Source organism: Anabrus simplex, chromosome 1 (genome assembly GCF_040414725.1).
Source record: "Anabrus simplex isolate iqAnaSimp1 chromosome 1, ASM4041472v1, whole genome shotgun sequence".
Taxonomy (NCBI): domain Eukaryota; kingdom Metazoa; phylum Arthropoda; class Insecta; order Orthoptera; family Tettigoniidae; genus Anabrus; species Anabrus simplex.
In genome coordinates this window covers 914751867-914779806 of record NC_090265.1, presented here as the reverse complement: position 1 = coordinate 914779806, position 27940 = coordinate 914751867, and the positions used below count along the sequence as shown (strand labels likewise).

The 27940-nt window shown below is 39.7% G+C and overlaps 1 protein-coding gene across 1 annotated transcript in view; it reads right to left on the bottom strand.

Annotated features, from left to right (window-relative positions):
- Positions 1 to 27940, bottom strand: part of Plap (phospholipase A2 activator protein) — a 152187-nt gene that overhangs the window by 28404 nt on the left and 95843 nt on the right. Inside the window, exons 9-11 of the mRNA XM_067136638.2 lie at positions 11072 to 11218; positions 10709 to 10822; positions 1294 to 1446 (exon numbers count right to left, since the gene is read on the bottom strand). Coding sequence (XP_066992739.1) covers positions 1294 to 1446; positions 10709 to 10822; positions 11072 to 11218 — 414 coding nt within the window. The remainder of the gene's footprint in view (positions 1 to 1293; positions 1447 to 10708; positions 10823 to 11071; positions 11219 to 27940) is intronic.

Here is a 27940-nt window from a genome sequence, read left to right as displayed (position 1 = left end):
ATTTCTCCTCTCGTCTGTTGGTATCTGTAACATTCTTGATTGTTTAACATGCCCGAAGATGCATCGCTGCCGACACACGACTGTGCATTTATTTACTCACAACATTGTAAAAGGAATTAAATACTGAATGAAAGAAACAATACGCCCAATGGTTTGATTACAGTAAATGTTCAATATTCCCCCTTTCTATTTTGATCTTCACATAACAAGGAAAGTCCATGGGAGTTAAATCGTCCAAGCGTGGAGGCCATTTAACTGGCCCACCACAGCTTACCCATCTCCCTGTTTAATGACCATTTAAGTGCTGTGTGACTCAGGAAGTGAAATGCAGTGGAGTGCCATTAAAACACAGCCAAATTCTCTACCGAATACTCAGAGGAACTTCTTCTAATAATCCAGGCAGTGACTCTACCAAGAAACGGTAGCATTCCTCAGCGGTCATGCAAGGAGAAAGGACATGTGGCCCAAGTAAATAGTCACCAACAATGCCGGCCCAAATATTGACACTGAACCGATGCTGAAATGTGTACATTACTGTCACGTAAGCGTTTTCTTCTATGATGCAGTCACCTGCCAATGGATACGAAGTTGAAATTATGAGGTTAGCGGCAATTAGGGTTTCGGACGCCATAAATCACTGCGGCTTCTCCCCCGTTGCCATCTGCTGCGCCATAGGCTAGGTGCATATCAGCCATTTCTCCTTTGGTGTACCGAAATGGAGCTATTCTCACCAATTTATAACGCAATATGGACAGAACAGCATACTGGGGCTGGGAAGTGCCTGCACTAAACAAACGAGAAACTTGTGTATTCCCGTGGAGCATTACCACCCCACTTCCCCTCCCTTCCCTGAACCACAGCAGCAGGCAGCGGTATGTGCTCTGGCACAGCAAATACGACAAGTTTGTTGATTTGAATCGCATGCCCAGAAGTTAACAAAGTAGCCTCGTTTTCTCAAAAGAAAAAATTTTCTTCACCAATCTGATTGCACCATCATTCTTTGCACAACACGACGAAAATCCCTGATTTTTTGTCAGTATAATTTAGATAAAAATCTGAGTATGAGACTATGCTCTTTAGCCTGTCCATTAAATTGGTCTTGCCAAATTTGAATACAAAGGAATGTTTTATGTCATATGATAGCAGTAACACAATAAGAACTTAAATTAGGAACACAAATATGCAAAGAAATAAGAACTGCTAGATATAGGAAAGTTCCCCACAAATTAGTAAAATTAGTGACAATATTGTGCATCAGCATCATTCATCATGAAATATAATTTCCTTGCTCACCTTTAGGCCATTCCAACAGCTGTTTCAACACTTGTAAATATTGCAAGTTTGCTGAAGCTCCCAAATCACCTAGTTTCACCACTTCTTCCAAACAACTCTCTTCAACAGTGTGTGACCCATCACCTGTCTTGCGATTTAGCTCCAACAACTTCTCTGGAACATATCACAAATCAATTTAGGCCTGTATACCACATACTGTATTTATAAGATCAGCTTATTTAAAGATAATAATAAATATAAGAACACTGATTAAGTGGGAACACGAAGTATACACGCAACTGAGAAACAGTCTTTTAATTTGCCCACCGTATCTACTCCTAGACCACATCTAAATTTAATTACTTCATTCGGATCCCTTTAGAAAGAAAGGGAAAGTGAACACCACATTTCTCTCAAGGATCAAAAGTTCATCCTCCACATGAAGGAGGCAGCTATAGCAGATATTTTTCCCCTCAAATCTTGCTTTGCGTCACACCGACACAGACAGGTCTTACGGCGGCGATGGGATAGGAATGGGCTAGGAGTGGGAAGGAAGCAGCCTGGCCTTAATTAAGGTACTATGAAAATAGGAAACCACGGAAAACCATCTTCAGGGCTGCCGACAATAGGATTCAAACCCACTATCTCCCAAATGCAAGCTCACAGCTGCGCACCACTAATCGCACAGCCAACTTGCTCGGTTTGAACAGTAGAATATTTTCCTTCACCCATAAAGCAACTCTCTCTGAGGATTAGTGTAGAAAGTTGCCTCTAGATTCCAAGATCATGGGTTAAAACCTGGGAGAGGTGGTTGGATTTTTGAAGGATGGAAAAAGGTCCAATCAACACTCCCATGTAAAAGATCTCTGATAAAACATTTGGAGTTTATCTGACCAAACTGATTAAAATTCTGCCAGAGATTAGCCAACAGAGATATGGTTTATTCTGCCACCATCTGGTTTAATACGGAAAAAAAGGAACATCAATATTGAGATGCAGGCTGCTTAAGTGGCATCAAATTAAATGGTTTGCATACATTGGCTGAGACTATACGACTATTATTATATAATTATAAAGAAAGCAACATGTCTCAGATTTTCCTTTCGTTAACAATCAATATTTTCTCCATCATCATCTAAACAGCTATTACTAACGTAATTTCCAGCACTTCCTTCTTAACACGTGCAATGCGAATCTTGCACCTAGTGTGACACCAGTTCAGAATCACACTGCGCAGATCATGTGCTGATAGGACGGCAAGAAAATTTAAATCTCGGATCTCCGCAAGGTAAAAATCGCTCACGACTGACGTCATACACTTCCTGTATGCCTGACCTACTAGCCACTTAAGCTGCAGTCAGATGTCCAACCACTGTGTATTTCCTCTCTACACTTTTGATGACACACCATCAGCCTTTCAACAAGACATTCTCAATGCACGGGAAGATGTAGCATTTTCTTACTTCAAGAGAATTCATAAGTGCTTCTGTTAATGTAATAAATTATTATTATACCATTCTTGTCCCTGAACATAGCACCACAGCCATAATCCACCCACTCCACAAAAAAGGAGATAAAAGCAATCCAGATAAATTACAGAGGTATCTCTCTCTTGGATTTTCTCCAGAATCCTAAACAGGAGGAACAATGAGCAACTAGAGGAAGAATTAGGCGAATACCAAGGAGGCTTCAGACCTTGGAGCTGTGCAGAACAAACCATTTTTTTTAAAATTAGTGTTAGCATATTACAAGAAACAAAACAAACCTCTTACAATAACCTTCATGGACTTTCAAAAAGCATATGATTGTATCCATTGTAGGGACCTTTTCCGAGGCACCATACCTGCTTTATCCATGTAGGCTATTGTTACAATGGGCTCGCCACACCCAAAGGAATTTTATACCTATTTCCAGGTTTGAAATTAGGCCGCCCCTAACATGGAGACAGATGCCTTTCGAAGCTGCTCCTCAGGAGTACAGATGCCACGGGTTTGCCCCTTCCGCCATATCCACCATACCGAAGTCCACCTTCTCCGCCGTAGATGCCATTGAGGTCTTCACTCGTAACCCTGAGCTGGGACCCATACCAGATGTTACACACCAGTCAGTGTGCTCTGGGACTCACATAGGAAGGGCTACACTCCCTGGGTAGGGCTGCCTCCGAAGAGGGTCCCTACCTGCTACCTAATGTACAAGGAATGTTGTAGTTGCGTGTAAACACATGTTGGCAGGACAAGTTGGTTCAAAATCTCTAGTGGGCTGAGACAGGGAAGTGTTCTATCACCAATCCCGTTTATAACAGTAATTGATGATATCATGAGAGCAACAAACGCAGCACATGGAGGAAGAGAAATGAACATCATGTTATTTGCAGATGATAGATGATACTGTGATTTGGGGAGAAGGGGACATGAAGGTTCGAGAACAGTTGGATGTGGTGAATGGGAAGATTGAAGAATGTAGATTGAAAATAAGTGCAGAAAAGAGTAAAACTCTTGTTATGACTAGAAGGGAGAAAGAAGGGAAATGTCAGATTAGGCTTGCAGACAAGCCCCTGGAAGTAGTGGAGCCGTTCAAATACCTGAGGAGTGAATTAATGGAGAATGCTCGACTGGATGCTGAAAATAGTACGAGGATTCAAGCTGGAAGCTGTTTCTATCATAGTCTAAGAAACATGTTACTGGACAAAGATGTGCCAATGGAAGCAAAGGAAAGTATGTACATGATTTATTATGTACCCATAACAACTTTGGGAGCAGAAACTTGCACAATGACAAAGAAGGATGAGAGTTGAATACAGGCAGCCAAATAATGAAGTTGTTGAGGAGTATGATACAGAAGAGTAGAAGAGAGAAAATAAGGAATGAGAAAATCCGGGAAAAAATTGGAGTAGAAAGAATGAATGATGGAATAGAGAAGAACCGACTAAGATGGTTTGAGCACATAAAGCGAATGAGTGATGAAAGAATGCCAAAAAAAGGTGATGGAAATGCAAATGCAAGGAAGGAGAGGCCATGGACAACGAAGATTGAGATGGAACGATACAATGCAATGCATTATAGAAAGAAACCTGGACTGGGACACAGTGTTGGAGGAGGAGTGGTGGAAAGACTGAAGAAAGTGGAAAGGAACCATATTTGCCTCTACCCGGCTACAGTTGGATAAAGGGAAATGATGATGATGATGACGACGACGATGACTGTATCCATAGACCTTCAATGTTAGAAATTTTAGGAAATTTCATGCTCCTTCCAAAATTAATCAAACTGATAGAACTCACCTTAACCATCACTAAATCAAAATTCCAGTTCAGAGGGGAATTCTCTGAGCCATTCATCATAAAAACAGGTTTAAGACAAAGAGATTGCTTGTCACCACTGCTGTTCAACTGTGCCTTGGAATATATAAAGAGGGAATGGTAAAAGATTAACCCAAAGAACATCCGAATTGGAAGACCCAAAGACAACATAAGTTTAAATTGCCTAGGATTTGCTGATAACCTTGCTCTCTTGTCCAACTATATTCAGGAAACCAAACAAGTTATATCACTACACAAAATACCACAGAAAATTGGTCTTGGAATATCTTTGGAAAAGACAGTGATCATGTTAACTGACCCACCACTCATAAACAAAATTGCCATAGGAAACCGAGAAATCAAAATTGTAGATAAATGTAAATATCTGGGAGAAATCATAACATATAACCTCAATAAAAAGCCAACATGGCATCACAGAATAAATAAACTGAACAGTGCACAATATGTCACCAAGAATACCTACAACAAAAAGGGCCTGCCAAAAGCAACAAAATTAAAGAACTACAAAACAGTCACTCAAGCAGAAACCAAGTGAAACCATCTTCAAAACAACTAACACTGCACAAACAGACAAAATACTCAAGATACAGATAAGAATCATTAGAATGTGCATCAAGAAATCATACAAAAAAGATGGACACTGGAGAGTAGCTTCTGATGAAAAAGTCTACAAAGAAATCGAACCAGTAACGAGCACCATCAGGAAGAAACGCATTTCATTTTTTGGACACCTAATCAGGACACCAGAGAATAGGATCATCAGGAGAATAATAGAAAAATTATGGAATAGTAAATGCAACATTAAGTGGATTACAGATATCAAGGAAGATATGCATGAACTTCAAATTACAGTGGAGGACCTCCGAAACAAAACTGACAAAATTAGGAAACTCACAGGCAAACAAACCAGACTGCAAACCAGAATCAACAAACAGACAATAGGAAGGGTGATTTCCGATGAAGAAAGAAAGATTCGAGAGAATGAAGAAGTACTGGGCTGACAGGAAACAGAAAAATTATTTGTATAAAATTGGCTAGAGTGGTCCAATGAAGGCCATAAAATGTAAATAATAAGAAGTTACCGTTATTGTAAAAAGTTTCAGTAAAATGTCAGAACTCAAGATAATCATTTTTGCCTGCAGCATATTTAGTTTTTGCTTTATGCATATCTTGCCCAGATGGCCAACAATGCAGTTCCATCAACAGTATGGCGCCTAACAGACAAGAGTTTCGACAGAAAAAATCACCATGACAGGTGTACAAAGATGGAGACATTCTGAAACCACATTCAGTTCCGTGCAATAAACATGCTCAGGTAGGCAACTGTGCCATCCTCTACACATCTACAATATTAAAAAAGCAAATCTTAGACATTACCAAAAAATAAAATGTTTAGGATGCAATGTTATTTTAGTGTTCTCTACAATTTGCTTTACACTGCACTGACACAGATAGGCCTTATGGCGACGATGGGATAGGAAAGGGCTAGGACCAGGAAGGATGCATCAGCGGCTTTAACTAAGGTACAGCACCAGCATTTGCCTGGTGTAAAAATAGGAAACCACGGAAATCCATCTTCAGGGCTGCCAACATAAGGGTTGAAACTCTCTATCTCCCGAATGTAAGCTAAAAGCTACGTGACCCAAACCATGCAGCCACTTGCTCAGTTATTTTAATGTTCTGTGGTATGTTCACTATTTCGCGTAGCAAGGCTGGAGAGGGGGCTATCCATTGTGGCCCCGCTCCATGTGATGTCACCGCTCTGGAGACTTGCTACCCGATGCACAGCCAACCTGACGGGGGAGGGCCGGCACGCATTGGTCAGACCCTGCTACAGCGACCGCCATTGGCCGCTATGTTGCTGAAGGCCTCATATCTGGAGGTTTATACTGGGTTTGACTGACCGATGTATCTCAAGTTGATTTACGTTGCACCGACACCGGTAGATCTTACTGCAATGATGGGATAGGAAAGGGCTAAGAGTGGGAAAGAAGCATCTGTGGCCTTAACTAAGCTACAGCCCCAGCATTTGCCTGGTGTGGAAATAGGAAACCACACGGAAAACCATCTTCAGGGCTGCCAAATGTGGGGCTCGAACCCACTATCTCACTATAAGGACAAAGTTGGTACCTTGTGGTACAAAGTTCCAGATCTCAAAGGGGCAACACACATTAGACTGAAAAACTAGTAACCATACGAGAAGTTAAAACATGTTAACTTCCTACTGTGAGATGTAGACTTGATAATTTCATTTTTATGTTCTATCTGTGTAATATCAGTGTACAGTAAATAGTTGCTCACATTTATTATTGTTTCATCGATAGTAACTTTATTAGACCTATAGTAAGTCATCTAAGTAGTATAGCCATATAACTTAATATTTTTTAAATAATGCATATTACTCATTATAAAAATGATGGTACACTGATTCCAAGTTCCCACACAGTTGACATGCATTAATGTTTAATGTAACTTTCTGCCAACAATGTATTACAACCTGTGACAAAGTTTGGTGAATGAAGTCAGAATGGTCGATCCGGCAAAACTGGTGACACACAACGCTGCACCTGCGTAGCAGCAGGTTTCGACCACCTGCTCCCAACGTTGTTCAGTTGAGCATCGTGTGTGTGCCGTGTAAGACCTGTTTGACACAGTTCGTGTTTAGTGCGTTGGTTCTGAACTGCGAACAGGTATATGAACGACCAAAAGATCAATACACAGTTTTGTTTTAAGCTTGGCAAGACACTGAAAGAAATGCATGTGATGCTAGTACGTGTTTATAAAGATCAAGCACTGTCCTTGAATTGTGTGTATGAGTGGTTCACCTGTTTTCGAGGAGGCCGGGAAAGTGTTTCTGACAACCCCATAGCGAAAGACCAGCGACTGCCGTCAGTGACGAAAACATTGAGAAGGGAGGACATTAATCACGAACGATCGGCGATTAACTGTGTGCATGACAGTGGATGAACTGCAGATTAACTGGTAATCCATGCGACAAATCGTTACCCAGAAGTTAGGGAAGAGGAAAATGTGTTCTCGGCTTGTGCCACATCACTTGACGTTTAGAGGCTTCACAGAATTTTGTCGAAACGGCGGATGCGACAACAAATTTCTTAAATTGTATTATCACTGAGGATGAAACCCGGTGTCTCAGGTACGACCCTGAAACAAAACGGCAAAGCATGGAATGGCGTTCATCGGGATCCCTTCGTCGGAAAAAGGTCAGAACCGAAAAGTCACGCATCAAACTCGCTTTGAAAGGAAAGAGATTTGACAATATTCCTGACATCCAATGAAACATGACGAGACTTTTGAACACCATCGCAAAGGAAGCCTTCTGGCAAATTTTCCAGGACATGTACCGCCGATCTCAGCAGTGCATAGCTATAGGGAAGGGACTATTTAGAAGGACAGTAAGGTCACTGTCATGCATTGTTCATATATGTTGATAATACAGGACTATTCACCGAACTTTATTGTCACAGGTTGTATTAACACGAGCAAGTGAACACCCTGGTAATCCCAAAACTCTTGAAATTTACATGATACTGTATGAGGAGAACTAGATTTCTGTACATTCAGAATGTATTTACAAAGTTGTAAGTGCCAATTCCATTTTCCGTTTCCATTTGAATCACGTGCCACGCAGCCTATCACAACCCCATTTTGAACTACAAACTTCGGCGTACTGCATAGGTAGAGCTTGAAAGGGCAATGCTGTGGGTATGGCGAATATGATCACAGTTTACTGTGTGATCATGGCACTGCCTGCTCGATATGCATCTGATGGCTGCTTCATATCGAGCAGGCAGTGGATTACGGACCACTGTCCCGCTTTCAAAGCCTTCTCTAAAAAGTTACATTTTGCGTAGTCCACAGTAGTGGTCAATGCACAGAGCTGTTACCCCAGAGTGGTTAACTGACTAACTGTATGGCACTGTTGACAGTCGCACATGTAACATAATATAACTCAATGAACCAAAGAGACGACACACTATAGGCTAACTGAGCTCCTGTTAACGTAATAACCGAATGAAGAGCAACTTAGGTCTATCCATCATATTATTTGATCTACTGTCAGCTCTCTAAAGATAAAAATAGATATGACTTTTTTCTTATCCCATGTAAGAGGAAGTAGACCTACTTATACGTGGCACCAGGCGAGTTGGCCATGTGGTTAGGAGCGTGCAGCTGTGAGCTTGCATCCAGGAGATAGTGGGTTCGATCGCCACTGTCGGCAGCCCTGAAGATGGTTTTCTGTGGTTTCTATCTGTGTCGGTGCGACATAAAGCAAATTGGAAAAAAAAAAAAAAAGGAAAACACTTATACATGGTGTTTTACACTGATAATATGGTCAGGTAAAATTTACCCAGTGCACGCTAATGCGTTACAAAACCAAGTGCACGTCTCCTGACTGGTTAAGAATTACATCCTTGTAAATAATACATATTGCTGGCCCCGTGTTGTAGGGGTAGTATGCCTGCCTCTAACCCGGAGGCCCCAGGTTCGATTTCTGGCCAGGTCAGGGATTTTTACCTGGACCTGAGGGCTAGTTCGAGGTCCACTCAGCCTACGTGGTTAGAATTGAAGAGCTATCTAACAGTGAGATAGCGGCCCCGGTCTAGAAAGCCAAGAATAACGGCCGAGAGGATTCGTTGTGCTGACCACACGACACCTCGTAATCTGCAGGCCTTCGGGATGAGCAGTGGTCGCTTGGTAGGCCAAGGTCCTACAAGGGCTGTAGTGCCATGGGGTTTGGGGGGGGGGGGGGGGAATACATATTAGCATTCTATGATATGAGCTAGGAAAAACCCACGTATTAAACATACGTAAATAACGTATTTGCAACAAGGTAATACGATATTTAACTGTAGTCAAATGATTCAAATTCCAAGCATCTTGAAGCCAAACATATTTCAATTAGTTAAGGGAACTTAAGAGAACAATTTTCAAATTAAAAGATGATACATCTGAAAATGTGCAACTATCTTGTATCCACAAAAAAATATGAAGAAAATAAAATATCATACTACAAAATAGTTTATAAGGCACTTCCCTATTACTATGTTACTGGATGGTTTATCACAACACAGATTTATCTGTAGCCATCAGCTATCTGTGGATCTGTGCTAGGCTGTGGGCCTCTACAGCTCAAGACTTCGGGTTCAGACCCAGCAGAGTTAGTTGGATTTTTGAAGGCCAGAAAATTTCTAATTCAGAAGTACCATGTCATACAATGCCAGGATCTAAAAGATCTCCAGTAATACATTCTGTGTTTACTCAACAAAATTAATTAAAACTCACCAATGGGTCACCCTAATAGACTTCTAGTTTCTTTTTCTATTAGAGTAAAACAGAATGTTGAAATTGACACTTTAGGAGCTTATATGGTATTAAATCGAAATGCCTGTCTATGGTAGATGAGACTTATGACGACGATTATTATTATTATTATTATTATTATTATTATTAGCTTCATCTGTACCAAGCTTATGCTGCACTATAAATCAGGTCTTCATTGTTTACGGTCATCATTTATATGATATTTAACTGAGAGTATTAACAAAAACAGGGTCTTAACCTCTTCAGTGGCACACCCGAGAAATCCTCGGGTGGCGCACGCCTGCCCATAACGTCATAGCCTGAGAAATCCTTGTTTAGCTGCAGTGTTCATTTAGCGATCGCCCGATAATTTCTCAGGTACAGAAATCTCTTTGGAAAATGTTTTCCAGCATTCTCAACAGATGGCGGGAGGATTTCCAGCTGTATTCATGAAGCCTCTGGCCTAACATATGCCTTATCTTCTCTACTTTACATATACAATCTCTGGCCAGCTGACGAGGTAAACAGAAATGGTGAATGCGAAATGGAAGATAAGTTTGTCTGAAGATAAAATAAGGAACTACATCAAGGATGAATCTCTAAGTGACATTAGTATGTCTGATATTAGTGATAATGATTGTTTCTTCAGATGATGACCTTCTTAGTAATTCAAAGGAAAGTGAAGAAGATATTACGTCAGAAGCTAAGGTGATGGTAGATGGACAAAACCAAACAATCCAGGGGAAGGTTACTTCATTTTTGCTAAATATCTTCAAAATGTCACATACGTCTTACCTAAAATCATTTTCAAGTTGGCTTGATCAAATCGAATATACATCTTCTGCGGAAAGTAGGGCTTAACAGGACAGGAATCCATTTTTGAAGTAGAAGTTTGATAACTACTATCGCCTGTAAGTTGAAAGAAAAATAGAGAAAGATTAACTTATTTAAGTAATAAAGTCATAATAGGATGAACAAAATGGCAGATCATTGTGGGAAGATGGAGCAACAGAATATGGAAAATATTTATATTAGAGAACAAAATAATAATGAAATAACATTGTCATCAGTAGATCTGTCGAAAGACCCATCGGTTGAAGAAAATCCCTTTTCTGACTGGTGATAATATCACCAAAATATTTCTTTATATAAACCTACCAGTAAATGGATCAGTGCCAGAACCAGCCACACCATTGGTTGCACTCCAGATTGAGGGAACATAACGAGATGCTCCAGTGAAAGGATCTGCACCGGTAGCAGGTATCTCACCTCCAGAACCACTACCAGGAATGTATCGGCTACCTCCTGTAAAATACCACAAACAGCATTATCTCAAAGAACATGAATAAAATTTAATTTAGCAAATTCCATACTCTACATATGCAAAATTCTTACAGTCAACCTGGCTGAAGTCTGACACATTTGGAACATTTGAAGCCCATATCACACATGATAACAGTACACATAGCCCAAGGATAATTTTGCTATACCAATTAATTTCAGGTAATCAATACTCTTTCAAAAATACTGGACAAGCCAATCCCAATTAACATAGGAAACTACCTTGAGTTGACCAGCCAACTGAATTCCCTAACTAAGCATCATTCACTTACACTTCCCCAGCTTATATCAGAAACAGTACTGAAAATACATCTTGTATTGTAAGCATATAGATTTTAGCCCAGTCCTGGAAAGTCTTTTATTCTCTTTAATTTTTCCAAAAAAAAAGGACGTATGACAAACTAATTTTCTAATTTAAATGTTATGTCTGATGGTTCATGGTGTGGGTTACTGTAGTCACGTCCTAGTTCGTGAACCATGGACAACGGCTGAGTGGCCTAATAAGTGGTCCTGAGAGTCGGGGCACCAGTTGCTACAGAATGGGAGTGGGCATCTCGGACATATTCTGAGTCATGGCCCTCGTTGTGCTCAGCCGGCTAGGTCCATAACCCATTAGAGGACAGATCCTCACTTGGACTATGTGCAAGTAGGGTAGCATCCTGCTTCATGAATTTACCGAGCTCAGAACATTTTAAGCAAGCCTCGGACCTATGGGAGTAACGGAGTCCCACTCCCATTTGACAAGCGAGGGACTCCTTGGAAACAACTTGGCGAACGAAATGGAATTCGATGGGGAGCTATCAATATTAATGGGGCCTATGGAAGAAAGAAAGTAGAACTGGCAGAGTCAGCAAAGAGGATGCATCTGGATGTGCTAGGAGTAAGTGATATTCGGGTAAGGGGAGATAACGAGGAAGAGATAGGAGATTATAAAGTGTACTTGACGGGTGTTAGAAAGGGAAGGGCACAGTCTGGGGTAGGGCTCTTTAACAGGAATACCATTGCACACAACATAGTTTCTGTTAGGCACGTAAATGAGCGAATGATGGGGGTAGATTTGTCAGTTGGAGGAACCAGGACTAGAATTGTCTCCGTGTATTCACCATGTGAGGGTACACATGAGGATGAAGTTGACAAGTTTTATGAAGCACTGCATGACATCGTGGTCAGGGTCAACAGCAAGGATAGAATAGTGCTGATGGGCGATTTCAATGCGAGAGTTGGGAATAGAACTGAAGGATACGAAAGGGTGATTGGTAAATGTGGAAAAGATATGGAAGCTAATGGGAATGGGAAGTGTTTGCTGGACTTCTGTGCTAGTATGGGTTTAGGTGTTACGAATACATTCTTCAAGCATAAGGCTATTCACTGCTACACATGGGAGGCTAGGGGTACCAGATCCATAATAGATTATATCTGAACCAACTTCGAATTCAGCAAATCTGTTAGGAATGTACGAGTTTTCCGAGAATTTTTTGATGATACAGACCACTATCTGATCTGTAGTGAACTAAGTATCTCTAGGCCTAGGGTAGAGAAAGTGAAATCTGTCTGCAAACGAATAAGGGTAGAAAAACTCCAGGACGAGGAATTTAGACAGAAGTACATGGATACGATTAGTAAGAAGTTTCAAACAATAGACAGTAAGCAGGTTCAGTATATAGAAAGTGAATGGGTGGCATACAGGGATGCTGTAGTAGAAACAGCAAGGGAATGCCTAGGGACAACTGTGTGTAAGGATGGGAAAAAGCGAACATCTTGGTGGAATGCTGAAGTGAGAGCAGCTTGTAAACGTAAAAAGAAGGCTTATCAGAAATGGCTCCAAACAAGGGCTGAGGCAGCCAGGGACTTGTGTGTAGATGAAAGAAACAGAGCAAAGCAAATAGTTGTTGAATCCAAAAATAAGTCGTGGGAAGATTTTGGTAATAACCTGGAAAGGCTAGGTCAAGCAGCAGGGAAACCTTTCTGGACAGTAATAAAGAGTCTTAAGAAGGGAGGGAAAAAGGAAATAAACAGTGTTTTGAGTAATTCAGGTGAACTCATAATAGATCCCAGGGAATCACTGGGGAGGTGGAAGGAATATTTGAACATCATCTCAATGTAACCGGAAATCATCCTGGTGGTGTTGCAAACAGCCAAGCTCATGGGGAGGAGGAAAATGATGTTGGTGAAATTACGGTTGAGGAAGTGGAAAGAATGGTAAATAAACTCCACTGTCATAAAGCAGCGGGAATAGATGAAATTAGACCTGAAATGGTGAAGTATAGTGGGAAGGCAGGGATGAAACGGCTTCATAGAGTAGTAAAATTAGCATGGAGTGTAGGTAAGGTACCTTCAGATTGGACAAAAGCAGTAATTGCATCTATCTATAAGCAAGGGAACAGGAAGGATTGCAACAACTATCGAGGTATCTCAATGATTAGTATACTAGGCAAAGTATTCACAGGCATCTTGGAAGGGAGGGTGCGATCAGTCGTTGAGAGGAAATTGGATGAAAACCAGTGTAGTTTCAGACCACAGAGAGACTGTCAGGATCAGATTTTCAGTATGTGCCAGATAATTGAAAAATGCTACAAGAGGAATAGGCAGTTGTGTTTATGTTTCGTAGATCTAGAGAAAGCATATGACAGGGTACTGAGGGAAAAGATGTTCGCTATACTGGGGGACTACGGAATTAAAGGTAAATTATTAAAATCAATCTAAGGCATTTATGTTGACAATTGAGCTTCAGTGAGAATTGATGGTAGAATGAGTTCTTGGTTCAGGGTACTTACAGGGGTTAGACAAGGCTGTAATCTTTCACCTTTGTTGTTCGTAGTTTACATGGATCATCTGCTGAAAGGTATAAAATGGCAGGGAGGGATTCAGTTAGGTGGAAATGTAGTAAGTAGTCTGGCCTCTGCTGACGACTTGGTCTTAATGGCAGATTGTGCCGAAAACCTGCAGTCTAATATCTTGGAACTTGAAAATAGCTGGAATGAGTCCTGTATGAAAATTAGCCTCTAGAAGACTAAATTGATGTCAGTTGGCAAGAAATTCAACAGAATTGAATGTCAGATTGGTGATACAAAGCTAGAACAGATCAATAATTTCGAGTATTTAGGTTGTGTGTTCTCCCAGGATGGTAATATAGTAAGTGAGATTGAATCAAGGTGTCGTAAAGCTAATGCAGCGAGCTCACAGGTGCGATCAACAGTATTCTGTAAGAAGGAAGTCAGCTCCCAGACGAAACCATCTTTACATTGGTCTGTTTTCAGACCAACTTTGCTTTACGGGAGCGAAAACTGGGTGGATTCAGGATATCTTATTCATAAGTTAGAAGTAACAGACATGAAAGTAGCAAGAATGATTGCTGGTACAAACAGGTGAGAACAATGGCAGAAGGGTACTTGGAATGAAGAGATAAAGGCTAATTTAGGAATGAACTCTATGGATGAAGCTGTACGCATAAACCGGCTTCGCTTGTGGGGTCATGTGAGGCGAATGGAGGAGGATAGGTTACCTAGGAGAATAATGGACTCTGTTATGGAGGGTAAGAGAAGTAAAGGTAGACCAAGACGACGATGGTTAGACTCGGTTTCTAACGATTTAAAGATAACAGGTATAGAACTAAATGGGGCCACAACACTAGTTGCAAATCGAGGATTGTGGCGACGTTTAGTAAATTCACAGAAGCTTGCAGACTGTACGCTGAAAGGCATAACAGTCTATAATGATAATGTATGTATGTATGTATGTATGTTATGTCCGAACATTTTTTTTCACCTTTAGGAAAATACATCTTTAATATGCGTTACTTCTTTATCATTACCTGTAGTATTAGTTATTTCAAGTCATAGTTATTTTTGTTTACTATTATTGAATATCTCTACATGCAATGCTACCTGTTCAGTTACTATCGATCATTTAGTTTTTGTACTCTCATTTACAATATTATAATACCCATACAAAAAAAAGCAGCAATGTTGTCTTGTTTGTTGTTGTTTCTAGAGCCAGAGCATGTCAGCTGTCATACTGAACACAAATTAAATAGTTAATATAATCACGCCACAGCAAGTCTTGAAACCCAAGCACTGCTGTGCTGAAGGTTTTTTCAACTTCCTACAAATTGTAGGATTTAAAAAACGTCTCAAGAAAATTCTGTGATTCTTGAGATCTGTAATGCCAGTTTCAAGAGGTCTTGAGCAACACTATTTCCCATCACTAGTACAGAATACCATTCAGCTCAAAAAAATCAAAGAGTACTACCTGGTTTACCAAGTGTGTGGGCCATGTGGCTGTAAGCTTACATTCAGGAGATAGTGGGTTTGAATTCCACCATCGGCAGCTATGAAGATGGTTTTCTATGTCTTCACATTTTCATACCAGACAAATACTGGGGATGTACCTTAACTGAGGCCATGGCTGCATCCTTCCCAGTCCTGTACCAATGTTCCCTAAAACCTCTCCGAGTTAGTGCAACGTTAAACCACTAGCAAAAAAACCTACTAGGTTAGCAAGACAGACAAGTGGCTATTCCATACTTTTTGTTTAATTCACAATTATGTGAAATTATTGCTTCTATGGCTGGCTAATAATGGTAACAGGAATCTTTAATAACAATTGTAAAATTAACACTTATGCATGTTAAAAATACACATGCAGAGCTGAAATAAAAGAAGTAAGAATATGGTTGATAGCATACACATACAAGAAAAACATCAAACTGATGCAAAATTATTCAGAGGAGGGAGACTGGGTCTCCAGATTGCAAGTCAGGTGAAAGGGGATAACAGAAAAACTTAATTAGACCAGTTCTCTTCCATCAAGGAAGAGTGTATCCTCACATATGAACACTAGCTGACATTCAACCTCAAGGGTCCTTCGAGGCCATGGGGATGGAAGAATGGGGGATAAATGTTTCAGAACTTTGACGGTAATCTGTAAAATAATTATTGTCCTTGTGTTATTATTAACACTAAATTATTTTTCCGACTTGGATCCTGTTGTTTTATCTACCTTATGCACAGGCCGCCGATGTTTCATATACACTGGAATATTCTTTATCAAGGCAACGGATGTACCCCTATTCAACCCAAGGTCTCCCCCAGTAGCTGAAATTAATTACAAAGATGGTCATTGTATAATCCTTAAACTAGGTTTTAGTGAAACAAAGGGTGAATGGGAATTAGAAACTCAGTATTGGGAGCTTTTCAGTACCTCCTTGCCACTTTAACTGAAGACTTAGCAGTCAGACCAAGAACACTCAAGTTGATGATTACTGGAGTCCAAATCACAGTGGCCTAGCGTGAGTGTAGAATTGTGCTGCTGGTATCGGTCATCCTGATTACAAGCACACAAGTTTTGCACCAGTCACTCTCATAGAACCTAATCACATAAGAACTGGATGAGGAAGAGGTCCGCACAATTGATGATGAATAAGGATGTTCTTCACGATAGATGGGCTAAAACCTAGTTTAAGGTATCAGGTGTCAGATACAGACATGAGAAGGCTGAAGACATGATTCAAAATCCTAATGCTGTTGTACAGACTAGAATGTTACATGGTATATGAAGGGTTCAGGAACATGAATGAGAAGATCGATTTGATATGTACATGTGTCCCACCAAGGAGACAGAGGTTGACATAAAGGAAACGGATACGTGAGCAATATTTGATAACAAAAATTGGCACTGATATTGGAGTTACAATTCAAGAAGTTCACAGATGTCAATATTTATTTTTTTATGTATGTATTTATTTATCTATCTATCTTATGGCTTTTGGTGCCAGGAGTGTCCGAAGACATGTTCGGTTCACCCGGTGCAGGTCTTCGTCAATAAATTTCACTCGACCAAAAGTTCGCGAGGTGGCTCCAAGGTGAGAAAATCTATTTTTTGAGTTTTCAAATTAAGAAGATAGCCTAAGAAAGGGTATGGAGCTGACAGAATAATTACCTCTTCAAACAGAAAAGGTTGTGGACTTCAGTGAACTAGTTAAAGCAGATGGGGAAGGAAATGAAAGCGTATTAGTTGAGTTGTCTGATCTTGATAAAGGTATCAACAGCCACAAGTTATTGAGTGAACAAAATGGCTGTTAGTGTAAAACGATGTGATATCAATAGAGATGGGGAGACAATACAAGACATGAGAGTTGAGAAGGGTGGCAAGACATTCTAGAAAATTACTACTGTCATATACGTATCATTCGAGAAAGCATATGAGCCGATGCAGGCATTAGTCAGTGTTAGTTCTATGAAAGAGCCCTGGTTATCAACTTCAGTGCAGAATCTGCCCAGCTTTTACATTAATTTGACTACCTTTAAATCTATTTTTAACATTAAAATTCTTTAAGAACTTTAAAGGAAATGCAAAAAAAATAATCACAACCTCTTAACTGTAATCACTAATGATATGAGAAAGAGGAAGAATAAATTATCTGATAGAGAAGAGCATTGAAAGACTTGAGAATGATACCCTCCAAAAGTTTTACAACCCTAATAGCACCATTGTTGGGAGAGGACAAGAGCTGGTTAAGAGTGATCAAATAGCAAAATGAAAGTGAAGAACCTGGCACGTGCAAGTGGAAACAATGCCAAAATTAATTAGGTGTCTCATGGTCACCACTCCATGCATCCAAGTTGAGAACTCCTCGGAGAGTCTTCTATCAAACCTCATTTTCCAATTGCTTCACTTTTACCCTCATTCTTTCAATCATATAGACTTATCCACTGGTCGATCATTACAACTTCTCAAGTCAATCTTCAATTCTCAAAATTCTCAACCATCCTTAACACTGCTCCTGTTGACAAATCCATCACCACAGCACCTCAAGAGTCAATCTCCAATTCTCAGAATTCTCGGCTATTTTTAACCTCGCTTTTGTCAGCCTGTCACTATGTTTAGGCCTAGTTCCATTCAGTCCCAGGCAAATGCTGGGAATGTACCTTAATTAAGGCCAGGGCCGCTTCCTTCCCACTCCTAGGGCTTTCCTGTCCCATCATCGCCATAAGACCTATCTGTGTCGGTGCGACGTAAAGCAACTTGCAAGAAGAAGTTCCATTTAGTCAGCAATACCAGTTTCAAACAGAAACTCAATTTTCCTTGCTGGTCAGTTCATAGCATTTTAATTGTGTAATATATAATGCTTATGTCTTGATTATTAAGAATTTATGTAATACATGCTTCTACTGTTATTAAAAATTGACCTTGATAAAACTTTCACAAGATTATACCATATTTACTCATGTAATTTTTCTGCTTTTTAGCACTTTTTAACCTCATAAAATAAGGAGGAAAGTAATGCAAATTTAATTCTAAATATAAAATATAGATTTATTGTTCCTCTACATGATTCTACACAGCCATCCTCTGCTTCCTATGACCAGCAAGATTTCTGTATTGATTTTCTTTGTGATCTCCAGCACCATTCACTGTCACATTTTGTACAAGGTTGAATAACTGTAGTTTCTTAATCCAGTTCTATATTTTAATAGTTCTTTTAAAATTTCTGGATAGTGGCCTGGTTTTGGTCCCCAAAAATGGTAAGGCTGTCTTCTTAGCACACTGCAACTGCTCCTTTTGTTTACACCAGTAGCGTACATAAGATGGCTCTACACAAAATGAACTAATGACCAGCTGTCGAAACAACAGATGTTTTTACAACTGCAAATTTTTAAAAAAGAAAACACACTGATAATGGATTTTTTTTCCATCAACACAGCAGGAAAATAATGGATTTTTTTTCCAAAATTTAAATTTAAAAATTATGGTGAGGGGGAAATTTACACAGCAAAAACAGTAACAAATAGTCAATAATGTGCAAAGACAATCATATTAGTGTACTAAATTATTTTGAAGGTTATCATGGCTTACCATTTCATTCTGAAGAATGTGTAGTCATTTACTTTCTATGTTTGAGTGAAAAAGGGTATGTAACACTTAAGAATGAATTTGCAGTATTAGTATGCTTAATTTTAAGACAGTTTGTATTTGTGGCTTCATGTGAGACATGATTTATTACATTAGCTATTTAACTCAACAAACTTCATGGCAGTGATCTCGGGGTAAACAGTTTGAGCACCCTTGATATAGACGATATGGAGAAACCATAATTTTCTCCCTTACCACAGCAAAGGCTGAACCAAATATGTTGAGCAAATGAAATGTTTATCTTTTATTTGTATGCTATCAACTGTGTTCTTACCTGTTTAGTCACAGCCCTCCATCTGGCCCTTTAACTTGATTTTAATTTCCCTCATTACATTCATACCGGAGAAATTACATATAAGCAAACCGCAGAACTATTTAAAAGTCAGGAACTTATTTACTTTATTGTTTCGAAGGTCGCGTAATTGTCATTCACTAAAAATTGCTGTTCAGTCCCATTACATGAGAAGTGTTTACAGAAGCTTGTACTTCAAGGATGCATGAAGAAGTTGGGTCTTGAATACCTACAAAAACAGATATAAAGGTATTACTATAATTATGACAGATTGGCTAGCCTCTTAAGACACCATAAATGGCGTATGGCAGATTGATAGTATTTGAAAAATGAATAGTAATGGAAAGAGAGATGAAATGAAATAATATATAAGACATATATCATGAAACAAATATTTCTACCTTATGTCATCCCTAATTCCTTGACAAGGCTTGATGCCTAAAGGCTTAACAGCACTTGTACATGAATTAGGTTCAAAGTCAGTAACTGTTTTGGAAATTCAAACTGTATTTATAAATTGGGTTACCGGCCTATTGGGGTGTTTTTGAAACAATTTCTTGTACCGTATATTAGGTTTGAGTAATGCTTGGCTTTTTGCACATTCTCTGATTAGCATCAGTTGAATAATGCATGTCAATATGGCAGCAATATGTTGTGCATGAAGTGGAGTGGCCAGATCTTTTCTGCTGCTTTGCAAGCACCCACAGTAGTTCGTTCCTGAAATTGACCATTTCTTGTATATATTATCTGTCTATATATCAATGCATAATGTTTTAAATCATTGGATGCTGAGATATTATAAAGAGTAACATGAACATGGCTTGCAAATTGGAAAGACACTGAATTCAATCACTGAAATTGATAGAGCGGAACATTTATTAGAAGACAGTGACTTTGACAAAACAACATCATCATTTCTTCGCTCCAGCAAGCCGGGTGCGGTTATGTACGAGCCGCCTCCAGTTTTTTCTGTCCATCCAGAAATGTTGTTCGTATATGCAACACCAGTTTATATCTCTAATTACAAGATGAAACAGATGAATCTAAAATGGTCAACCAAATGGAAAAAGACTCATTTGTGGATAGTTGCTTCTCTGCTTCCATCATCACAGTAGTTTGATATTCATACTTATTCGAGATAACCCTTCTTCCTTTGGAAAGGACGAGGCAAAGAAGATCATAGGAAGAGAAAAGGAAAGTGAAACAACAGTTTGCAGCGTCTACATCTTGTGCTGTCCCTCCTTCTTCATCTGAAAATTCAGATAACGCACTTCCAAGTTCAGATGAAATCAACGTCAGTGAATTTTTAGGAGAGACTTCTGAGAGAACATCAATGCAGAATGCTGCAAGGCGTGGTACGAAAAATGTTATTACTCCTAGATTAGTGACTAGTTTGGATAGATACCAGTTGAATGCACAAGATTCTGTATACATCCTTCAGGCGACAGCAGAAGACACACTTGACCACAATAATGAAGAACTCTCTATTAATAAATCTTCGATTCATCGAATCAGACAGAAGAAGAGAAGAGAACGTTCTGAAACAAATCTGCTTTCAAAAAAGATATACCTGCTATTCTTACTGTTCATTGGGATGTTAAACTATTGTCTGCAGTGAAATGTCATGGACCCAAAAGAAGAAAGACTCCCAATGGTTATGTCTGGGGGCAGTGAGCAGCTCATCGGAGTTCCAAAATTACAGAACTCTTCTGGGAAAGAGCAAGCGATTGTCTATCCTATCACTCTTTAATGATGAAATAGACATACAAATCAAAGGTAGCAAATTTAACCAGACTGAATCTACATATGGAATAGAAATATATCTCTATTTCTCTTTCTGGAGAATTAGATGGACAATTATATGGCAAGTTTAATTTTATGCTGATTACCATTCATTAGTTTTTAATTCATTAATATACATCTCTTAATTCAATCTTATCTTCATTTCAATGAAAACAATAAATGACTTTGTGTCAACCAAAAGCAGAGATCTGTTCTCGTGCCAGAAGATGGACACTGATTTTATTCAAGAATGTCTTTCGACATGGACAAGCGACATTTCATATTTAGAAACTCAAAGGATAGTTATGAAGTTGAAAGCTGTGAATGACTGTGTTGAAAGGCGTGTCAAATGAATACAAGATTCTCATGGACTACTGACTGTAGATGAGGAGCAAAAGCAATTTGTGTTATGGTCAAGAATATCATACACTGTACCCATATTGCAAGAAAGAAATACAGAAAAGAAAGTATCCACAAGAATAATAAAAACCATAATACAGTCTAAAGAATGTATTAAATTGTAAACTTTCGATATTAAACATGTATCAAAAGCTTTTCCACTGACTTAAAACTACAAAACCTATAATTCTTAACATTCAAATTTAACGTTCAAGTTGGCACGGTTAATATCAGCCTACTGAGATATAATTTTGTTTTTGAGTAAATCTGTCCCAATGGAAACTATTTACGGGATGAACCCCCAAATTTAGCATAAACATATTTATTTGCAAAATGAGGGACCCTAGTATACATGTACGAAGTTAAATTGACATCCAACCATTTCTTCTGGATGCTTCAATATTTCTTGTCGGGCAGTGTAAATAAAGAAATTTTAATATTTTGTTTGTGATAATGTCCTTTTCCAAACATAGAAAAATGGACAGAGTGACATATTTTTTAAAGAAAAATGGACTGATTATTTTAGTATTGAGAACATTGAAAAAGTGATGTGTCTGATATGTAAAGAAAATATTTGTTTTTAAAGAATTCAACATCAGGTGTCATTATGAATCTAAACTCAAATCTGTATCTAATAAATACAATGGAGTATTACAGAAGGAAAAGATTTCAATTTTTTTAATTTTCTTCATTTTACAGTTCGCTTTATGCCACACCTACACAGATAGGTCTTATGGTGATGATGGGATGGGAAAGGGTTAGGAGTGGGAAGGAAGCGACTGCGGCCTTAATTAAGGTACAGCCCCAGCATGTACTTGGTGTGAAAATTAGAAACCACAGAAAACCATTCTCAGGGCTGCAGACAGTGGAGTTCAAACCCACTATCTCCCAAATTAAAGCTAAAAGCTACGCGACTCAAACCGCGTGGCCACTTGTTCAGTAGATTTCAAATATACTGAAAGGTCCCACTGCTCAGAAACAAATATTCACGAAACATATCAAGGAAAATATAGCTACAGTTCGCAAGGGAGTTTTTGAAGAACTACACTGACTTAGCAAATGTCATGGGATAGTCAATAGCTTGTGGGGCCTCCTCTGGCCCTGCGAACTGCAGTGAGACGCCGTCGAAGTGAGTCGACAAGTCCCTGGTAGTCCTCTGGACGCAGCTGACACCAAATCGTTTGCAGAGCGGCCGCCAATGCTGGTCTGTTCATGGGTGCAGGATCCATGGCACGGAGTCTGCATACCAGGACATCCCAGATATGCTCGATAGGGTTCATATTGGGGCTCCTGGGTGGCCATAGCAGTCGCTGGACCTCTGCTGCATGTTCCTGGAACCATTCCTGGGCGATGTGGGAGCGATGTGGCGGCGCGTTATCATCTTGAAACACCGCAGAACCGTCTGGGCGCTGGAAGGCCAAAAATGGGTGGAGATGGTCTCCGAGAAGCTCAACATACCGCGTACCATTCAAAGTCTCTTCCAGAACAACTCGGGACCCATTCCATACCAGGAAAATGCACCCCAGACCATAACAGAGACACCAGCGCCCTGGACCACACCTCTGAGGCAGGCGGGATCCATCGCTTCATGTGGTCGCGCCATACACGGTGCCTCCCATCGGCATGGTGCAGTTGAAATCGTGATTCATCCGACCATATCACGTTACGCCATTGTTCCAGTATCCATCCCTGGTGACTGGCGACAAATGCGCGTCATCGTGCCCGATGACGTTGGGTTAACAGTGGCACCCGTGTGCGGCGCCGGATCCCATACCCCATAGAACCCATGTTCCTACGGATTGTCCACTAGGAGACATGTCTAGCACGGCCTGTGTTGAACTGAGCCATGATTTGTTGCACGGTTGCCCATCTGTCACTATTGACAATCCGTCTCAGATGTCGCAGGTCACGGTCGAGGGTTGCTGGACGGCCGGTCATTCGTCTGCTGTGGACGGTGACACCCACATTCAACCATTCAACGATACACCCTGGACACGGTTGATCATGTGAAGCCAAATTCCCGCACCACTTCCGAAATCGCACTTCCATCCGTCGGGCACCGACCACCATACCCCGTTCGAACGGTGTCAGCTCACGACGATGTTCCATGTTACACCTGTCACATGCACAGCCACTGCTCACAATCTCTCCTATACAACTGCCACTGGCACAGGGGGCGTGTGGTGCGCAGACAACACACCTGCGCATCAGTGCTCCGCTATCGCATGATATTTGCTCAGTCAGTGTATATACTTACTGTAATAAAATAAATGTGCCCTGAAAAGAAACTACTGATAAATTTGGTCAGCTTATCATGAAGCACAATGACGAGAAGGCAATAAGAACTCGGGGCTAACTTGTGCTCACAACTGCGCCGAAAAATCAACATCATTCAAGTGCTTTCCGTTGGCTTTGAATGAAAGTAATAACATCCATGCTACAGGACAACTTTTAATTTTTATTCATGGCATTGACAAAGCATGTGAAATTACTGAGGAGCTGGCATCTTTAAGAAGCATCCATGGAATTAAAACAGGCAAAGATTTGTTTCTCCAACTGAATGAAACATTGAAGGATCTTGATTTAGAGTAGAAAGGAATGGCATCTATGATTGATGATTGATGTTTGTTGTTTAAAGGAGTCTAACATCGAGGTCATCGGCCCCTAATGGTACGAAATGAGACAAAATGAAATAACTTAAAAGTCCAAAATCCTCCACTGACCAGAATTCAAAGCATGAGGACAAAGAACGAATGGATGGACGGATATCAAATCAAATCAAAATCTCTTTATTTGCAAATGAGGTGGTCTACCTCGGTGGCAAATGGTACACTAAAATACATTATTGTCAAGCACTAAATATTAAATTAACAAGAGAATAAAATTTTCCTATAATACAATATTATATAATTTATGCTAACAATTTTTTCTATTAAACACACAGCTCATCCTTAATAAATTTACATTGTTTACCAAATTCTACTTATAATATCTCCTGTACTACTTACAAATATAGTCAACTGATATACAGTATGTGGAATTACTTCAAATGATACTGTACAACTGGTATAAGATTAAAATTTACATTGCATTTATTTACTTTTTCTTTTCTATACCCATTCTGGAACCTAAGTAGCATAACGACCTGCTGCGTCTTAACCAGAGCCCCTTTTACCACCACTTTTCAGAGTTCCTGAAGGGCCTTCACAGCTACCGTAGCGGTCCCAGGGCCCTCGAAATCCTCACTGTACTTCACCCCTACAGGCAGTCCCCTACTTTGGCTGTCCAAACTCCTTAGACCAGGGGATGGAATTAATTTATTCACACACATTTTTTATTTACATTAACCTGCACTGGTCGAATGCCCTCTAACATTTCATTTATTTTCTCTGTTGCTGTTTATTCTCTTTTTGAATATCTGTACAGATTTTGGAAAAGGATCAAACACTACCCCTGGTAAACTGTTCCACTCCTTCACACCCTTCCCAATGAATGAAAATTTACCCCAATCGCTTCGGCTAAAATTCCTTCTAATTTTATATTTATGGTCAGTCCTGCCGATATAATTATTTTCCAACTGAAGCCTCTCACGGATATCTCCCCATGCTTCTTCTCCTGTATAGGCTCTATATAATCCTGTAAGTCTATGAAGAAATGGCATCTATAATAACAGATGGAGCAAGGAATATGAACAGTACATTGCAAAAACCAGATTCATTGGAAGAATAAGAAACTTACTAACAAAAATACTGTTATGCCTTTTGAATTATATTACATTATTCATCAACAACTGCTATGTGGATAAGTATTGAATTTACAACATCTGATACAGTAATGTCTACATTTAATTACTGTGGACTCAACCATCGGCAGTTCAAGTCATTTCTGGATGAAATTCTGAACATGGCGATGTAATTTATCGTACCAAGGTAAGCTGGCTTAGCCATAGTAATATTTTGAAACACTTCTTTGAACTTCATGAAGAAACTATCACATATATGAACAAAAAGAAGTGGTATAATTGGGCAACGGTAACTGGATGTGGAATTTAGCAATACTCACAGATTTAATGCAACATTTAAATATCTTGAATAAGGAATTACAAAGAGAAGGCAGGACTTTTGAATCTATGGAGTGCATAGCTGTGTTAATAAGAAATTTAAATGAAGGTCCACCTGTTCAATACAATTTAATATGTCATATAATTACCTATACATTCTGAACATCAGTGATGCATACCAAAACAAATTGAAATAATTTTGACAGCAATTTGGAGACTTTTCAAGTTACACTGAGCTTGAAGAAGCAAACTCAAACAATCCAGTACCATATTTATGTCTGGTTTATAAAGTTGAGTGACTTACTGAAGACTGGATTTGAAAACAGATCTAAAGTCTTTTCTGAATGCAGGGAAAATTTGTTTGTCTGAAAATCCAATTCATGGTGTGGGTTACTGTAGTCAGGTCCTAGTTCGTGAACCATGGGCATGGGCAACGTCTGAGTGGCCTACTAAGTGGTCCCGACAGTTGGGATACCAGTTGCTATGGAATGGAAGTGGGCATCTCGGACATATTCTGAGTCATGGCCCTTTTTGTGCTCAGACGGCGAGGACAATACAATCCACCGGTGGTCCCTAACCCGTTAGAGGAGAGATCCTCACTTGGACTATGTGAAAGTAGGGTAGCATCCTGCTTCATGAATTTACCATGCTCAGAACATTTTAAGCAAGCCTCAGACCTATGGGAGTAACAAAGTCTCACTCCCATTTGACAGGCGAGGGACTCCTTGGAAACAACTTGGTGAATGAAATGGAATTCAATGGGGAGCATCAATATTAATGGGGCTTATGGAAGAAAGAAAGTAGAACTGGCTGAGTCAGCAAAGAGGACACATCTGGATGTGCTATGAGTGATATTCGCATAAGGGGATATAACGAGGAAGAGATAGGAGATTACAAAGTGTACTTGACGGGTGTTAGAAAGGGAAGGGCAGAGTATGGGGTAGGGCTGTTTATCAGGAATACCATTGCACGCAAAATAGTTTCTGTTAGGCACGTAAATGAGCGAATGATGTGGGTAGATTTGGGAGTTGGAGGAATTAGGACGAAAAATTGTCTCAGTGTATTCACCATATGAGGGCGCAGAAGATGAGGATGAAGTTGACAAGTTTTATGAAGCATTGAGTGACATCGTAGTCAGGGTAAACAGCAAGGATAGGATAGTGCTAATGGGAGATTACAATGCGAGAGTTGAAAATAGAACTGAAGGATACAAAAGGGTGATTGGTAAATGTGGGAAAGATATGGAAGCTAATGGGAATGGGAAGCGTTTGCTGGACTTCTGTGCCAGTATGGGTTTAGCAGTTACGAATACATTCTTCAAGCATAAGGCATGGGGGAGCATCAATATTAATGGGGCTTATGGAACAAAGAAAGTAGAACACATGGGAGGTTAGTGGTACCAGATCCATAATAGACTATATCTTAACCGACTTCGAATTCAGGAAGTCTGTTAGGAATGTACGAGTTTTCCGGGGATTTTTCTATGATACAGACCACTATCTCATCTCTAGTGAACTAAGTATATTCAGGCCGAGGATAGAGAAAGTGAAATCTGTCTGCAAACGAATAAGGGTAGAATATCTCCAGGATGAGGAAATTAGAAGTACATGGATATGATTTGTGAGAAGTTTTGAACAGTAGACAGTAAGCATGTTCAGGATATAGAAAGAGAATGGATGGCATACAAGGATGCTGTATTAGAAACAGAAAGGGAATGCCTAGAAACAACTGTGTGTAAAGATGGGGGAAAAAAACGAACATCTTGATGGAATGATGAAGTGAGAGCAGCTTGTAAATGTAAAAAGAAGTATTATCAGAAATGGCTCCAAACAAGGGTTGATGCAGACAGGGAATTGTACGTAGATGATAGAAACAGAGCGAAACAAGTAGCTGTTAAATCCAAAAAGAAGTCGTGGGAAGATTTTGGTAATAACCTGGAAAGGCTACGTCAAGCAGCAGGGAAACCTTTCTGAACAGCAATAAAGAATCTTAGGAAGGGAAGGAAAAAGGAAATTAACTCATAATAGATCCCAGGGAATCACTGGAGAGGTGGAGGGAATATTTCGAACATCTTCTCAACATAAAAGGAAATCTTCCTGGTAGTGTTGCAAACAGCCAAGCTCATGGGGAGGAGGAATGTGATATTGGTGAAATTATGCTTGAGGAAGTGGAAAGGATGGTAAATAAACTCCATTGTCATAAAGCAGCCGGAATAGATGAAATTAGACCTGAAATGTTGAAG